The following is a 17,288-nucleotide window of genomic DNA, read 5'->3' as shown; positions in this document are numbered from 1 at the left end:
TGGTGCTCAAAAGGTAAATGGTTACCACTCAGGAAGGTTCTTGTAGGTTGCAGAGAGTAATGTGTTGTTCCAGGATTTCCACAACTGGGATACCACTCTTAGTCACCTCAATGTCTTGCTGATGAAACTTGCCCCATCAGGGTTCTCCAGACGATAACCTCTTTCTTTCAGGCAACACATAGTTTCTTTCTGTTCTGCTTATTCCAAGAGAAACATCAGACAGATAGCACTTTCAGCCATTCGCCACTCTGGAGCTTCTGTTTCAGTTCCAACAAGCTTCTCCTGTTTGTTTCAGCTCTGTGCCTCTCTCTCTCTCTCTCTCTCTCTCTAACTCAGACTCCAAACACCCAGCCATGTGTCCTCTCTCACTTGCAAAAACCCCCTACTTCTCCAGCAATCAATAGGAATCAGTCTTCTTGCTCCTTTCTGTTGTTTTAGGTAAACAAACCTCTCAATGACCTTTGAGTGAGCACTTTGCAGAGGTCAGAAGCCTTGCAAAAAGGCCCAAGACAGATGACCTGATTCCAGTACATTCATTTCATGACATCATTTCAATTAGCACCTACTTGTGAAATGTACATAGCTTTCTCCATAGTTTCTGTAAAGTCACTGTATATGAATTCAGTATTTCAAATAAGATCTGTTTTAAAGTATGTATGTAGCCTTCTCTAATTTTACCAATTTATCTCTCAAAAACATTTCCAAATATTCCATCACACCATGATATTTATAAATTGTATGCTATAGTGTTACCAACTTTCCAACGCAGTATAAATTATACACGATAGCGCTACCAACTTTCCCACCCCATTTAAAGATTGTTGGCAACTGCTATTTATTGCTAGTACTTTCCATAGTCCCTTATAAAGGTTTCTATAGGTCACCACCACATCAATAGGGGCCAAAGGGTTCATACTGTGCTGTATATAAAGCTTAATTATGTTATACTTGGGCATGATTAATTTTGTTCAAAATAAAGATCATAATACATTATCAGGAAATAGGGCAGGTCCACCATCACTCAATGTGTCATGACGTTGTGGCGACACATAGGTGTGCTGGGACAAATTGGCCCCGCTTGTTACGCGCGGTCAGCGGGGCAGCCGCCGCACATCCATCTCTTTTGGTCTAGGCCAGAAGTTGGTGGGCGCACTTGCATCAGCGTGATACAAGCGGCATGATGTACGTGCTGTCTGACTCTTGGCCTGAAAAGCAAGCACGTGAGTTTTAAATAAACATTTCATTGTGATACCCGAGCTAGCAGCCTGCATCTCTAGTCTGTACAGTCACTCTCTCACAACTCGCAACATTGGTGACCCCGAAGAGTCTCCACTCTCTGAAGACTCAACAAGATGCACCCCACAGCAGAAGGCATAAAGCTACCAACCTTCTGGATAACCGGCCCTGCACTTGGTTTGGCCAGGCAGAGGCTCAGTTCCAGATTAAGCAAATCACCCGATTCAACGAGGTATTTCTTCGTCATTAGCTCTCTTGACCAGGAGACTGCCGCCTGCATAGACGACCTCATCCAAGCTCTGTGCTCGCTTTGGCAGCGCATATACTAAAATTGGAACAAGCCCCTACACAAGGATGACAAGCAAATTCATGAAGCATTCCATCTTTTTAAAAAAAAGAAATAAAAAAATCCAAGCTCTACTGGAAGAGGGTAAATATATGGCTTTAAAAAATGCCACTTTATCAGCACATAAGGCCTTTCCTGAAACGAGAGAGCTGCTAGACTCCTGCACTTAGACGGCCTGAGGGACAGGATGCCATCCAGACTTATGGATGAAATGCTTAAACTGGCAGAGGGCAATAAGACCCACCTCATGTTTGAGCAAGCCTTCCTGGAGCAAATGCCGGAGGATATCAGGTTCTTGTTCACGGATGCTGATTTTAGTGACCCACATAAAGTCACAGCAAAGGCCGATGTCCTCTAGCGCACCAAATGCGAGACCGCCGAGTCGGTTAACCGAGTGATCAGGCTGTAGCACGAGTCCGCCCAGAAAACAAGCCCTCCACCTCCCATCAGAGTGTCGCACCAGCCACCTGAGCCAAGTCCCCACAGATCAGCGTCTGTTTTTCTGCCATCAACGTTGTGGGGCCAAGGCACAAAAATGTCGACAACCCTGCTTGTTTCAGGGAAACAAGCGGATCAGATACCATTAGCAGCGGCTGGCCGACAGATCAGCCTGCTTCATGTGTTGGACAGCATCTCGGGCTGCAGGTTCCTTACTGATACAGGAGCAGAGATAAATGTCATTACACTGACTTCACTGGAAATGCGCACGAGACCAGATGGCCTCGCCCTACAAGCAGCCAAGAACTTGACCATCTGGATCTTTGGCTGGAAGCGCATACCCCTGCGTTTCAGTGGCAGTTCACGTGGACATTGTGGGTCCCTTGCCTGTCTTGAGGGGATACCTCTACCTGCTCACCATGGTGGACAGATTCACTCTGTGGTCGGAGGCAATGCCCCCCACCCCCCTCCCGACATAGCTGCTGACACGTGCGCCAGTGTTTTCTTGTCCATCTGGATCTCCTGTTTCAGCGTCACGGCCCACATAACCACCACCACCTTATGGGGTGAACTTTCTGAACTGGGGACCCAGCTACACCACAACTTCCCATCACCCTCAGTCCAGTGGCCTGGTAGAGCATTTCCACTGACACCTGAAATCAGCCCTCATGGCGCGACTCAAAGGTCCAAAGTGGCCAGACGAGCTCCATTGGGTCCTCCTGGGTATCATTATGGCCCCAAAAGACGATCTACATGTTGCTTGAAAGGGAGCCTCTTCCCGTTCCAGGTCAATTCTGGCCCAACCCAGGATCCAGGGAGCACTCTAGAGTGCTAAGGGACAAGCTGGAATCTCTGACACCCCCTCCACCCTCACAACGCTGCTAGCTTCCCTCCCATCTTACTCGTAACCTCATGAATTGTGCTTATGTTTTTGTACGCAGGGGTGGTCACAGAGCACCTTTTCAGTGTCCCTACAAGGGACCCTACAGAGTGCTCCGCAGTTCCACTTTTGGCTTGGAAATCGGGGACAGAGTGGAGCTTTTCACTGTGGACTACTTGAAGCCCGCACACTTTGACATATCAGTGCCAGTCAGAGTCTAGCAGCCAGCACGCTGTCGAAGCAACAACACCTGCCATCAGCGTAGCAGGACCCTACCGGTGCCAATTCTGTGGGGGTTGGGGGTGGGGGCAGTGCAACATTGCACAGGTGTGCCAGGATGAACTGGCCCTGCTTTTTACGCACGGTCAGCGGGGCAGCCGTGGCAAACATGGAGGAGCACATCCATCTCTTTCATTCCAGGCCAGATTTTGGCGTGCGTACTTGCGTCAGCTTAACGCAAGCAGCAGGATGTATGTGCGTTCCGTCTCGGCCTGAAAAGCAAGTGTGCGAGTTTTAAAAAAAACATTCTTTTGTGATACCTGAGCTAGCAGCCTGTGCCTCTAGTCTGTACAGCTACTCTGTACAACTTGCAACAGTGCCACCGGTAGAGGGTAGAACAGTCCTAACCCCAGGGATGGCTCCTTGTAAGTGTGAAAGTGTTCAGAGTCCCAGTTAGGAGTGGTCAAGTGTGAAAAGCCAAACTCCTATTCCCATCCCAGGGCACTGAATGGCTAATTTAATGGGAAGCAAGTGTGAAAGGGGCTTTTGTTTCTGTTCGGGACCCTTTATCGATGCATGTTTTGATAGTACAGCATTCCCTTATAAACATGTGAGTACTGAGATTAATTTTATCTGGATCTCAGAGTAACTTGCATCCAGAGGTTCCTGACTCAATCAAGAATGCACAACTCACATTTGGTGTCTTAAGGTGGATTATAAAGTTTATTTTTGGTTGGATATATCATCATGCTGTAAATAAATTCGCTGTTTTTCCTCCTTTATAATAGTGGGAGAGGGTTCAGAATGCGTCTATTGACTCTTCAATTGTTGATGTTTAGGGTTGTGTTGAGCATGAATGTTGGTCCAGTCTGAGATTTTGTTTGGATTATAATAGCCTGTAACCAGGAGTCAAGTCACATGTTATAAATGAGAGCAGGTAAGCTGGTTTGACAGCGAAACAATGATCCATGATCATTTAACTTCCTGAAATATACAGGATTCATTTAGCAGGATACAAGTCATAAGTTTCTGCTTGTATGCTGACATATGTGTTGGCTGGCCTAAAGCAGTAGACCTTAAATTCCATCTATTGTTCACCAGGCTAAAAATATTTCAATTAATAATTCACCACAATTTTTCTACTGTGCATTTCTGATATTTGATAGATCTTCTTTCTTTGGCTTGGCTTTGCGGGCGAAGATTTATAGAGGGGGTAAATGTCCACGTTAGCTGCAGGCTCGTTTGTGGCTGACAAGTCCGATGCGGGACAGGCAGACACGGTTGCAGCGATTGCAGGGGAAAATTGGTTGGGGTTGGGTGTTGGGTTTTTCCTCCTTTGTCTTTTGTCAGTGAGGTGGGCTCTGCGGTCTTCTTCAAAGGAGGTTGCTGCCCGCCGAACTGTGAGGCGCCAAGATGCACGGTTTGAGGCGATATCAGCCCACTGGCGGTGGTCAATGTGGCAGGCACCAAGAGATTTCTTTAGGCAGTCCTTGTACCTCTTCTTTGGTGCACCTCTGTCACGGTGGCCAGTGGAGAGCTCGCCATATAACACGATCTTGGGAAGGCGATGGTCCTCCATTCTGGAGACGTGACCCACCCAACGCAGCTGGATCTTCAGCAGCGTGGACTCGATGCTGTCGACCTCTGCCATCTCGAGTACTTCGATGTTAGGGATGAAGGCGCTGCAATGAATGTTGAGGATGGAGCGGAGACAACGCTGGTGGAAGCGTTCTAGGAGCCGTAGGTGATGCCGGTAGAGGACCCATGATTCGGAGCCAAACAGGAGTGTGGGTATGACAACGGCTCTGTATACGCTTATCTTTGTGAGGTTTTTCAATTGGTTGTTTTTCCAGACTCTTTTGTGTAGTCTTCCAAAGTCTATATTTCGTTGTCAATCCTTGCATCTGATGAAATGGTGCAGCCGAGATAGGTAAACTGGTTGACCGTTTTGAGTTTTGTGTGCCTGCTGGTAGTCATGGTGGGGAGCTGGCTGATGGAGGACCTCCGTTTTCTTCAGGCTGACTTCCAGGCCAAACATTTCGGCAGTTTCCGCAAAACAGGACGTCAAGCGCTGAAGAGCTGGCTCTGAATGGGCAACTAAAGCAGCATCGTCTGCAAAGAGTAGTTCACGGACAAGTTTCTCTTGTGTCTTGGTGTGAGCTTGCAGGCGCCTCAGATTGAAGAGACTGCTATCCGTGCGGTACCGGATGTAAACAGCGTCTTCATTGTTGAGGTCTTTCATGGCTTGGTTCAGCATCATGCTGAAGAAGATTGAAAAGAGGGTTGGTGCGAGAACACAGCCTTGCTTCACGCCATTGTTAATGGAGAAGGGTTCAGAGAGCTCATTGCTGTATCTGACCCGACCTTGTTGGTTTTCGTGCAGTTGGATAACCATGTTGAGGAACTTTGGGGGGCATCCGATGCGCTCTAGTATTTGCCAAAGCCCTTTCCTGCTCACGGTGTCGAAGGCTTTGGTGAGGTCAACAAAGGTGATGTAGAGTCCTTTATTTTGTTCTCTGCACTTTTCTTGGAGCTGTCTGAGGGCAAAGACCATGTCAGTAGTTCCTCTGTTTGCGCGAAAGCCGCACTGTGATTCTGGGAGAATATTCTCAGCGACACTAGGTATTATTCTATTTAGAAGAATCCTAGCGAAGATTTTGCCTGCAATGGAGAGCAGCGTGATTCCCCTGTAGTTTGAGCAGTCTGATTTCTCGCCTTTGTTGTTGTACAGGGTGATGATGATGGCATCACGAAGGTCCTGAGGCAGTTTTACTTGGACCCAACAAAGCTTGAAAAACTCATGCAGTTTGACATGCAGAGTTTTGCCGCCAGCCTTCCAGACCTCTGGGGGGGATTCCATCCATACCTGCTGCTTTGCCACTTTTCAGTTGTTCAATTGCCTTATATGTCTCATCCTGGGTGAGGACCTCATCCAGCTCTAGCCTTAGGGGCTGAGGCAGCTGGAGCAGGGCGGAATCTTGGACTGAGCGGTTGGCACTGAAAAGAGATTGGAAGTGTTCTGACCATCGGTTGAGGATGGATATTGGTAGAGTAACTGGCTAAATAACCTTTCACACATTTCCCTTCAGTTTTACATAATTGTGATGAAAATCTCTTTAATATTTTCCATTTGCAGTTTATTCCATATTTTAAATTTTCAGCATCTGCAATTTTTTTTAAGAACAGAAGAGCAAGAGTAGGTCATCCACCCCATCGACTTAACTCTGCCATTCAATGGGATCATGGCTGATCTGATGGGCACAACTCCACCTATCCCATATCTCTTAATTCCCCCAGTTTGTAAAAATCTATCCAACCGTGTCAAATTTTTAAGATGAATACAGAGTCGTTTTTGATGTAAATGATGTATGTGGTAACTGATTGCTGGAATAAATGTAGAATTTGTACTTGTCTGTAAGTAGTTTTCTGTTTAAAAGGGATTGTGATTAACCTGCTGTCACTTTAGTTAGTGTTTCCTACTAATAATAATGGACTTGGATAACTTGCAAGTAATTATGCTTTTTAATTGTAAAGGAAAGGAAATTGAAATGATGTAGAACAAAACTTAGTGTGTGTCTGAGCATGCACACATCCGTTTATAGCATACGTGAAGAATAATCATCTTGTCAGAACTACAACATGGCAGGGGGATGGAAAGTCATGTAGAAACGCAGGGAAACAATTCTGAGACTAAAAGAACAAAAATAAAAAAAAGTGACTAAGATCATGAGATTCTAAAAGAATAATGTGTGTAAAGACATTTTATCTGAAAGTCACATTTCAAAACCAGGTTCTTGAACCTGCGGTGCAAATCAGTACAGATGGGTATGATTCAGTTGGGCCATTATAGTTGCAGGGTGGAAATGATTGGGAATTAAATATTCAAGGATATCAGGGAACTTGGAAGGATAGGTAAATAAGGGAGGTGAGGTAGCTTCTTAATTAAGGGAGAGGTCAAGGTGATCGTGAGAGATAATAGAAGGAGCGGAGTGTTGAATCCATATGGGTGGAGATTAGAAATAGTATGTGGGAGAAAACAGCATTGGTGGGAGCTTTCTAGTATCCACCAAGTAATAGCGTTAACAATGGCACAGGCAATAAATCAAAAATATCTGATGAATGGAAGGGCAATTGTCATAGGGGCTTTAACTTGCACATAGACTAGATGAATCAAGTTGGTTGAGGCAGTCTTGAGAAGGACTTCAAAAAAATATCTGTTGCTTCCTTGAACAGAGGGTTACTGAACTGACAAAGGAACATGTTATCATTCCTGTGCAATGAGATGGTAAAGTTAATGATCTTGTAGTTGGGTATCTGCTCGAAAAGAGTGATCACAGAATGAATGAATTTCTCCAACAAATGGAAGGTGTGTAAGTACAGTATAAAACCAATATATTGTGCCTAAACAAGAGAGCTACAATGGCATGAGGGAGATGTGTGGGAACACAAGCTATATGGTGGAACAGTGGAATTTCAGAGATTTTTCTCAGTTGTATCTCATCTCTGCTTGTCATTGGCAAGGCATTTGTTACCCAATTTCTGATTGCTCTTGTCAAAATGGTGGTGGCCTGCTTCTGTTACAGAGCCATTGGACAGGAAATTTCTGGGTTGGGAGTAAAAAGTGCAACGCTAGTTGAAAGGAATGAACAATGTGGAGTCCCCATGTATCCTGTTACTTGATAAAGGTCACAGATTTGGGAGATCCTGTTTAGGAGACCTTTGAAATAGAGATGTGCTTTGGTTTGAAGTGAAATCCTGACCATAAGCTGGTACGAGTACTTGTCAGGGTTTTTTAATATAGGATCCTTTTAAAGTTACATTCTTAAACTTTTTACAAATCATCTTAACCTGGATGTGTACAGAGTTGGCATAGTACACACCCAAACATTTCTTCAGAATTATACTTTTGACCTAACTTAACACATGTGTTTGGGTTCTGTTGGGCTCAGATCAGGTAGAAGATGCAACTTGTTGAGTTGCTGGAGTACACTTTACATGTTATTTTTCTTTATGGAATATGGATGCTGCTGACAAGGCCAACTTTTATAGTCTTTGATTGTAGAAAGCTGACTCACTACTTTCAGCCACAGGTTCAAGCATTTGCTATGATGAACTGGTAGCATGTTGAATTAGGTGCTGATCAGATTGCTTGGTATGAATAGTGTTGAGCTTTGTTAGCATTGGAGCTTGAATCCATATCTCAAGAACATGTGGAAGCCTTGTGTAGGAGGCAGATGGTGTGCTATTTCGCAAACCACCCACCCACCCTCTCTGGAAGAGTCTGTAATTTCCATGTTATCCTCACCATTCACTTCAGAACACAAAAACAAAGTGAGAACAAGTCTGCCAAGACTGAAGAAGACCTGTGTAGGCAAGTGGAGAGTATTTCATAACATGAGAAATCTTTTAGGGATGAAGAGGTGAGATGCTTGCTGCAGAATACTTGGTCTCTGATAATCCCCTTTTATAGCCATAAAATTGCCAATAAGAAGGTAGTACATCTGAGAGCCTGATAGTTAAGAGTCAACCATATTAAACCTGGAATTAGAAATGGGTCAGACTGGGCAAAATGGCAGAATGCCTTCTCCAGTATGGCATTGGAGAAATAGATGAATTTTCAGTGATCTGGTAATTTTCTTACTATGGTTTTCTTATATTTTCTTAGTACATTCTAATAGTTGCCTTTCATTCAAAATTTAAATGCATTTTAAATTGCTCAGCTTCTATGCTTGGAGTTGACATAGTGTTCCCAAGTCTTTAGTTGGGTTACATTCCTCAATATGTTATAGTTAAAGTGCATTGACAGTAGCTTCTGATCAGGCTCTCATTAGAAATTAGAGTCAAGAGATTGAAAAGAGCAAATTAGCCATCTTTATTTTGGATGTTGTTTCATAATATCTGAACCATTGAGCTGGTATCTGGGAAATTTTGAAGTAACCGGAAGTTCAAAATTTTTGTGAGTCATATCAGACTTTGAATTTTTTTTTATCATGACAGAGTTGCCTGGCGGAAAGCGTCATAAACTTGAGATGGACCAGGCTGGTTTAAGTGTTTATAATGAATTGTCTGATGAGCTCATTGTCTCCTGGCTATCAGACCACTGCTATCAGGTGAGTATAAAGCATATTCTGTCCTACTAATTATTGCATCTGGGTTATCAATGTGCATTCCAGAGGGCTCTTTTGCAACAACAGAATTAAACTATGGAAAGTAAGAACAAAATGGTAGCTAACTCCACAAGAATGTCAATTTACCTCGAGTAAAGAACACTGATATTTCCTGGATGTTTCCAGACATCGCAGGGTAATCTGTTGTTGTAAACACAAAATTGCCAGGTGTGTGAAACTTGTAAAGTTCTCACGCAGACCCCTGCCCAAAGGTGTATAAACGTACAGTGAACACTCCGATGCTTTGAGTGGGGTTCATTGTAGAGAACCAGTTGCTAAACTTTTTTCTTATCACCACTCACTTCCACTTGCGTTACCAAGGTTAAATGAAGAAACTGTTGTACGCTTAATTGGTTTGCTGTTTCTGCTGTTTGTTTTATTATAGTGCGGACTGACTTTAACAAGACAAGGTGTACTCGATGCTGGAAAGGGGCCAGCATCAACTTGAAAGGCCAAATGGCTATTAATTGTATCATCATAAATCTGTTTTTAATTTGTGATTTGGTTAATTTCATTGTGCAGATATCTTGATATTAAGAATCTTTGAAAGTAATAAAAAGAAATTAAAGTAATTTGAAGAGTTTAATCTCTGTGTAGTCATTTTTGAAGCTGTGGTGTGGCTCTATTTTTGTGGGACAGATCTTGCTGATGGCAGTTCAAAGCACAAGGTTACCCATCCAGGTGTGGAGAACCTGATTTGCTGATATTATGGTGTTACTGGAATGATGACATAATAAAGGCCTGATCCTAAAACTACCCTGCTGTATCATTTTAAACATTGTGTTGTACAATGAACAAAATGTAAGTTTTTTTTTTAAAAAAAAAAGGGCAAACATAAATATTTGTAAAAGAACTTTTAAATTTAAATGTAGACATACAGCACGGTAACAGGCTCTTTCGACCTATGAGCCCGTACCGCCAATCACACCCAATTGACCTACAGCTCCCAATACGTTTTGGAGAGTGGGAAGAAACTGGAGCCCTGGGGGGGAAAACCCATGCAGATACAGGGAGAATGTACAAACAAGCATATTGCCAGGTACATCAGTCAGCTCTACGTAACTAAGCCCAGTAAATTTGCATATAAATTTAACAGTAGTAATGCCATATTATACAAGTCTTAGAAGTCTGCCTTAACAACCTTATTAAGTTTGATAACTACAGATTAAAATAAGAATGGCCAACAAGTGGATGTGCCCCATTGCACTTGCTTTTTAATCAGTTGTTTTTCAATGTCTTGACATATACTCTCGCTTCTTTAGCTGAGAGGAAATTCTTCACCTCATTGCCATAAGTGATCTGTAGCCGGGCTGCAAAGTACGCAGTTCCAGATTTGTATCGTTGATTTTCACTCTGGCCACATTCTCAGTAAGATTGGGAAAAACTTCAGTTTTACCTTGTGTTCTCTGGCAAGGCACAGGACATCCACACAATCACTGTAATAGTGAATTCTGGCCACAGTAGCCCATGGGCGCTCCCCCAGCCTTGGTATCAGCAGTAAGTTGCCATGTGCTCGGTTCACCAGTGGCTCTTTATCTAATTCGAATGCCTCTTTTAATAAAGCTTATACTGCCTTTTACTCATGCTGTTGGTTCCTTTGGGAAATCCCACTATCTTGATGCTATTTCTCTGACACCTCGCTTCTGAATCCTCACATTCTCCAGCTTTATCGTATCAGTGGTGAAGCCTTTAATTTTTTTTTTGCATTGAGCAGATGTCATCACTACACCCCGACATTGAACGTTTTATCTCCCCAACGGTATCTTTAATTTCTCTCAGTTTTGTGTCTGTGGATACTTTTTTGACCATGAATTGTTTTTGGTTTGTAGCCCTGACTTAAGGACAGCCAGCTTCTCTAATACATTATTATCTCCATTTTAATGGTTTTTGCAATGTCTTTACAAAGTTCAGTCAGCACTTCTTGCTTTAGCCGCTCAAAGTCAGGCACTTGTTTTTCCTGGTCTGACGGTGGGCTGCTCAGGGAGACACGATCAGGCAAGGCTGAGTATTTTGTCTGCTGGATAGGGTCTTCTGGGGCTTTTGAATGCTGTCTCCCCTTTTAGCCTTCTTGCTAGGCATTTCAGCACTTCAAATTCCATCCCTTTTACTTCAAAGCATTGCCAACTATCATCAAATTGTTGGACACTGCCTGGATTGCTGCTAAATAATAATTTATTAATAGAATTCGCATGAGCTCTGTAGATTGTGACTTACTCCATCGACCACTCTGTAGCACTCCCTATAACCTTGGCAGCAAAGTCTCAGCACTTCCCTGAGGGGTCCATCACCTTTAACAGGCTTTAAATGGCCTGTTAAAGGTGGTTTAATTTAAAATATGCTCATAAAATTTAAATCATTACTGGGTAATTTGCTTTTAAAATATTATGACAGCATCACTTCACTGGTCAGCCGTAAGACCCAGAGTTGGGGTAGTCTTGTACAGAGACTATTAGCTCAAAACTTGCATTAAGTGGAAATTCTGGTGGTCATCTTATACAAGAGCTGTCTTTTACATGGCATACAAGGCATTTTTTCTACTGTGAAATGTTGGGAAATATTGGATAATTCAAATTTGATCCTCAACAGTTCGAATGACATTAGCCTGCTCCTGATCATAACAATTCTCGATTCACCTCATCCCTTTTTGGCACCAGGTGTCCAGGATCTTGTTGCCCAATGTCATGGGTATTGAATTTTTCAGGGTCAAAGGCATATTGGGAGACGGTCCCACCTTCAATCTAATACATCGATGTATTTTTTTTTCCACATCTAGCATTTTTTTATATATGGGGTTATCAGTCTTTTTGGGAATTAATTTGGTGTTCCGTTTGTATATAAACTCTCGTGCTATCCTTTCCCCTATCATGTGTAGTCTAATTGTGCCCAGAAGGCCCCGCCCATCCCTCAAACAGTGATGCGATAAACCTCATCTGGGACACCCAATAATATTTCTTGAAATCTGGCAGTTTTCGACCCCCTAATTTATATTTCCATGTCAACTTCTCCATGGAGACTATGTCCACATTCCCACTCCACAAAAAGTTTCTGACACGTCCATTGAGCATCTTGAAGAAGCTCTGGACACAGTGTTTGAAAAAGATATTGCAGTTGTGGCATCACCTTCATTCTTATACAATTCACTCTACCCACTAATGTTATGGGCAGAGCTCTCCATCTAACCAAGTCTTCCTCAATCTTCCGGAGCAAAGGGAGATAATTTAACTTGTATACATTTCATAAATCTTTGTCCACTTTTATCCCCAGGTATTTAATGCCTTCCTGTGGCCAATTAAATTGACTTTCCTGTTGGTTTGGTCTATAATCGCCAGTAGTCAAAGGAATAATCTCACTTTTGTCCAACTTTACTTTAAATTCTGAGATCTTTCCATAATCATCCAGTGTGGTCCTCAGTTTGGCCAATGAGACCCAGGGTCGTCAAATATACTAACACATCGTCAGCAAGTAGATTGATTTTATGTTCCACCTGGCCCACCTTGAACCCCTTTATGTCTGGATCCTGCTGAATGGTTTCCGCCAGTGGCTCAATGGCCAATATAAACAGAGCTGGTGTCAAGGGCCTACAAGATCTACTTAGCGGGAACATCTGCTCGTTTGTGATCATTTTGGCCTGCGATTTGTGATGCAATGTTCTCACCCAGTTTCTAAATGTTTGTCCCAGTCCAAATTTCCCCAGTCCCTTAATCAGGAAGCCCCACTCCAAACTGCCTTCTCTGCATCCAGAGATTCAGCCACCTGAATTCAGGTCCTGCCCTGACTGTACCATATGTATTATATTAAGCAAACCGGCTACATTATCTACAGTTTGCATTTTTCGAATGAATCCAGCCTGATTCAGATTCTTCAATTTCGGCAGATGTTTCGCCAACCTATTGGCCATTGCTTTTGCTATAATTTTATAATCTGCGTTCAATACTGTTACAGGCCTGGAGGAGTCGAGCTTCAATGGATCTATATCTTTTATCAGGATCACTGTGATAATTGCTGCTCAAAAGGCTCTGGGAGGGTATGTTTTTCTGCTGCCTGATCCACCACCTTTTAAGAAGGGGCATTAAAATGTCCTTAAATTCTCTATAAAATTTTACAGGTAACCCATCCTCTTCTGGGGATTTACCCACCTGTAGAATACTTACAGTGTGTTAAATCTCCTTTCAAGAAGGGGGCATCCAGCCCCCCCCCCCCCCCCCCTCTCCACCTGATCCAAATTTGTAAATTCCAATGCAAGAAAGAAATCCTCTATTTTTGCAGGGTCCTCCCTGATTCTGATTTATACAGTTCTTTAAAGAACTGACTAAATGTATCATTTATTTATTTTGGTTTGTTTGAAATCTTGCCTTCGCCTGTTTGAATTGTCCTTGAGACCTCTTCTACCCTAACCTGCCAGGACAAGACTTTATGGACCTTTTCCCCCAGCTCATAATACTGTTCCCTTTTTCTGAGAACATCCTTCTGCTTCCTGCAATTAAGATCTTTTTTAAGAGATAAATTAGGACCAACAATGACTCTACTAAAGTGTAGTGCCAAGGAGATTCTAATTCGACAGGGGAATGTGTTTACATTTATTTCTAGGATGTATTTCTTATTCCAAAGTGAGGGCCTGAAGCCGGGACTACACCAGTCGAGGGAAAGATGGGAGTCGGACAATTAATGAACATTGGTGGGAAGACTTGGGTCTAAATAGCATCAGTTATACCTCACACTGCAAAAATACATAAATTAAATTCAGAAATCTCGGAAATATGCTTTAGATGCGGTTTAGAGGTAGGAACCTTTGTCCACTCCACCTGGCTTCTGGGTAGACCTTGGGGACATACTGAAAAAAATTACAAAAGTGGACCTTCCACAGGATCTGGAATTATTCCTTCTGGGAGATAATGGTGAAGTACAGTTTAGTCTATTCAAGCACCAAATTCAATTTGTGAAGTTCACTTTGTTGGTAACCAGGAGGTATATAACGTGGAAATCTGACTCTCAACTTAGTATTGCACGATACAATATGGAAATGCAGAGTTGCATTCCCCTGGAGAAGATTAGTTATATAACTTGAGGAAGAAGAATGACACATTGAAGTATGGGAGCCGTATCTGAAGCACATAGAAGCTCAGATATGATCTATATCCATCCATCTTTTCCTCCCCACCACCCTGAGTAATGAGATAAGAAATGAGTTATCCCGCCAGGTAAATAAGGAGAGAGTGAATTGAGGTAGTGGCACAGACAACACGTTTTAATTTTTAGTTTTATTTTTATTGTTTATCATTTACCCTTTATGGTTAATTTAACACCCGGGGTTCTTGAACTTTGAGGAAGGTCGTGGATCCCATCGGTGCTACGCTGTTTTTCTTATGTAATTTTGTGTTTGTATAAGTTGAGGGAAGGGGTGGGGGAGGGAACAAGGTGAGGGGGGAGAGAAAATGTTTTGTATTGTTTGTTTGCATTTGCATGAGTCTTTGAAAATAAAGTTTAACAAAAAGTTTTTGATATGCTTATCTCTGTGGCACTCCACTGCCAGACTTGCTGACATTTACTAGAAAATTCTGCATCAGAGATTTCTGTGGGACTTGTATATGTCCAGCTTTCACTCCCCTAATTCTGGCTTTCAGTTCATTCCTGAATTCACTTGTTGCTCCACGATTGCTTTGAGAATTCTAAGTTTTGCAGTTTTCTTCTTAATTTCTCTAACCTTCTGCCCATTTATCACTCTCTTGTTAAGATGCTCCTTTAGACCAACTCCTTTCCCTAACCTTCTGTCTTAATATTTCCATGTGAAAGGGCATCAAATTAAATGACACATGATTAGTACTTTAAGATTATAAAGGTGCCACATTCGGGGGATCCCACTGTTACAGCATTTTGGGTACTCAAATTCACCTTGACAGAATTTATAAATCTCTACCAATGAAAAATCTGAGATAAAGAATAAAAAGTTGCATTTCCAGATGGATGCGAAGGTGATGAGTAATGAGAGTTTATTGTCTTTCTCCACAAGTACCTTTCGGTGCACCAAAATTCTATTTGCTGCAGCAAGACATAAGTAGTCAGTAGTATCCATTAAATTACTACAATATTCCAAAACAGAAAATGAAATTCTAAATGCAAAAGAATAAATTGATAAATATTCACAGTTAGTGCAGGAGCAAAAGGGATGTTTAAATAGTGCAGATAGATCTTTTGGTGTTCCCAAACTACTTTATAGCTGTGGTTGGGGTAGTATGGGGAAGTTGAAGAGCCTGATAGTTGATAGATTAAAGACTTGCGAAACCAAAAGTGATGGACTTCAGACTTCTGTATCTTCTACTTAAAGGTAGCAGCAAGAGGAGGTTGTGACAAGGGTCCCGATTTTGTGTGGCAGAAAATCATGATACAGGTGGCTTTGAAGCCACAGCAGAAAGTGGAACTCACCTGTAAATTGTTGTTGAGTTAACTCAATAGTATGAAAATAATAAGTGGACAAAGTTTGGGATGAAACTCAAGTACATTTTAATTTTCTTGTGCTAATCTGACTGATTTCAGTCTTGGTTACATTTGCAATCTTGAACTTTATGATGTGTTAAAATAATTTGTGAACCAAAGTGTAAATCAATTTCTAACATTTCCTTATTTTTTCTGTTTCATAGTGCAAGTTTCAAAAACTTGGCAATGTGCCTTCAGAAAAGCATTTAGGACTTCATCAAAAACTCCCCAAGAATTCATCATTTGCCATTGACACCAAACATGCAGTCACATTACAACTGAATATGACAGTAGAGGTGTGCAGGTTAGTTTTAATTTCATTCACTTTTGGTACCTGGGTAGTGTTGGTAAGACCAATATTTATTACCTATTCTTAATTGCCTTTGGGAAGGTGATGGCGCATACTTGAACCACTGCAGTGCTCTTAATGAAGACCCTCTCAGTACTATTGATGAGGGAGTTCCAAGATTTGGACCTGATTATAATGAAGTGATATATTACTGTGTGAGGGTGGTGTGCAGGAAGTGGTGTTCCCATTTTCCTGGTGTTGTTGGCAGTGGTGGCAGATTTAGGACGGAACTCTTAGTAAATAACTGCAATGCATTTTATAGATGGTACATGTCACAGCTTCTGTGCACTAGTGATGCAGGACATGAGTGTTTTGAGTAGTAGGCTGCTGTGCCTTGGTTATGTGAAGCTTTTTGTGAGTAGCACTCATCAAGGCAAGTAGACAGTATTCTCCCACTGAAGTCTTTTGGAGGAAGTCAATGGGTCAAGCAGCAGCAGTCAGAGAAAAAGAATGGTCACGATGCAAGCCAAAGCCCTTTATTGAGACACTTACTTCAGCTCCAAGTTATAGAACCAATATGTATAGGAGATAAATAGAAAATATTGTAAATATTCAGGAGGTCACAACATCTGTAGACAAAAAATGGTAATGTATCAGGTAGATTGAATTGGAACAGGTTAGAGGAAAATAAAACTTTTTAAAAAAAGTTTTAAAATGCACGAAAGAAGGATGAGAAGAAAATGATAAGCGGAAGAGTGTGATGAGGTGAAAACAAAATGACAAAAGATACAATGTTGCAAAGGGAAAAGAAATGTTAGGACAAGTAAATAAGTAGAAAATTGATTGAGAGCTGTAAATGGGCAGAACAGATGGCTATATTATATCATTTTCACTAATTTTAAAGCAAATATTTAGAAATGAAGGACAACAAAGTCCAGGAGTAACATTTATTAAATCTGTGATAAAGTACAATATGAATAGACTGGAGTAGTGGAGCAAAATCATTTTGAAGGATGAATACCTAAAATGAGTACGTGTTCAGTTCTTATTATAGTTCCCTTTATGTACTTACCTTGCAGAGTCCATGAATACTTTGGTGAGCTTGGACACTATTCCTTATGGGTGACAAAGGCCAACCAGAGTAATGCGAGTGGACAAGTGACCTGCAGAATCATTATTGACAAAGAACCCATTGACAGCAATCTCCGTATGTATAATATGAACTGTTGCTGCATTTTTACC

At 42.0% G+C, this 17,288-nt stretch overlaps 1 protein-coding gene and 1 pseudogene across 3 annotated transcripts in view; both read left to right on the top strand.

Annotated features, from left to right (window-relative positions):
• Window positions 1-17,288, top strand: part of hgsnat (heparan-alpha-glucosaminide N-acetyltransferase) — a 40,875-nt gene that overhangs the window by 2,175 nt on the left and 21,412 nt on the right. For 2 of the 3 annotated variants that reach the window (XM_069925842.1, XM_069925843.1), the window contains exons 2-4: window positions 9,117-9,229; window positions 15,922-16,061; window positions 17,126-17,253. In XM_069925842.1, the coding sequence (XP_069781943.1) occupies window positions 9,117-9,229; window positions 15,922-16,061; window positions 17,126-17,253 (381 nt within the window). Of the gene's footprint in view, window positions 1-9,116; window positions 9,230-13,231; window positions 13,311-15,921; window positions 16,062-17,125; window positions 17,254-17,288 lie in introns of those variants that run through there. The other variant, XM_069925844.1, reaches the window with a different exon arrangement.
• On the top strand, window positions 1,538-1,625 carry LOC138759717 (U6 spliceosomal RNA; annotated as a pseudogene).

This window comes from Narcine bancroftii, chromosome 3, assembly GCF_036971445.1.
Source record: "Narcine bancroftii isolate sNarBan1 chromosome 3, sNarBan1.hap1, whole genome shotgun sequence".
Taxonomy (NCBI): domain Eukaryota; kingdom Metazoa; phylum Chordata; class Chondrichthyes; order Torpediniformes; family Narcinidae; genus Narcine; species Narcine bancroftii.
The sequence above is the reverse complement of the archived record's forward strand: the minus strand, read 5'-3'. Positions and strand labels throughout refer to the sequence as shown.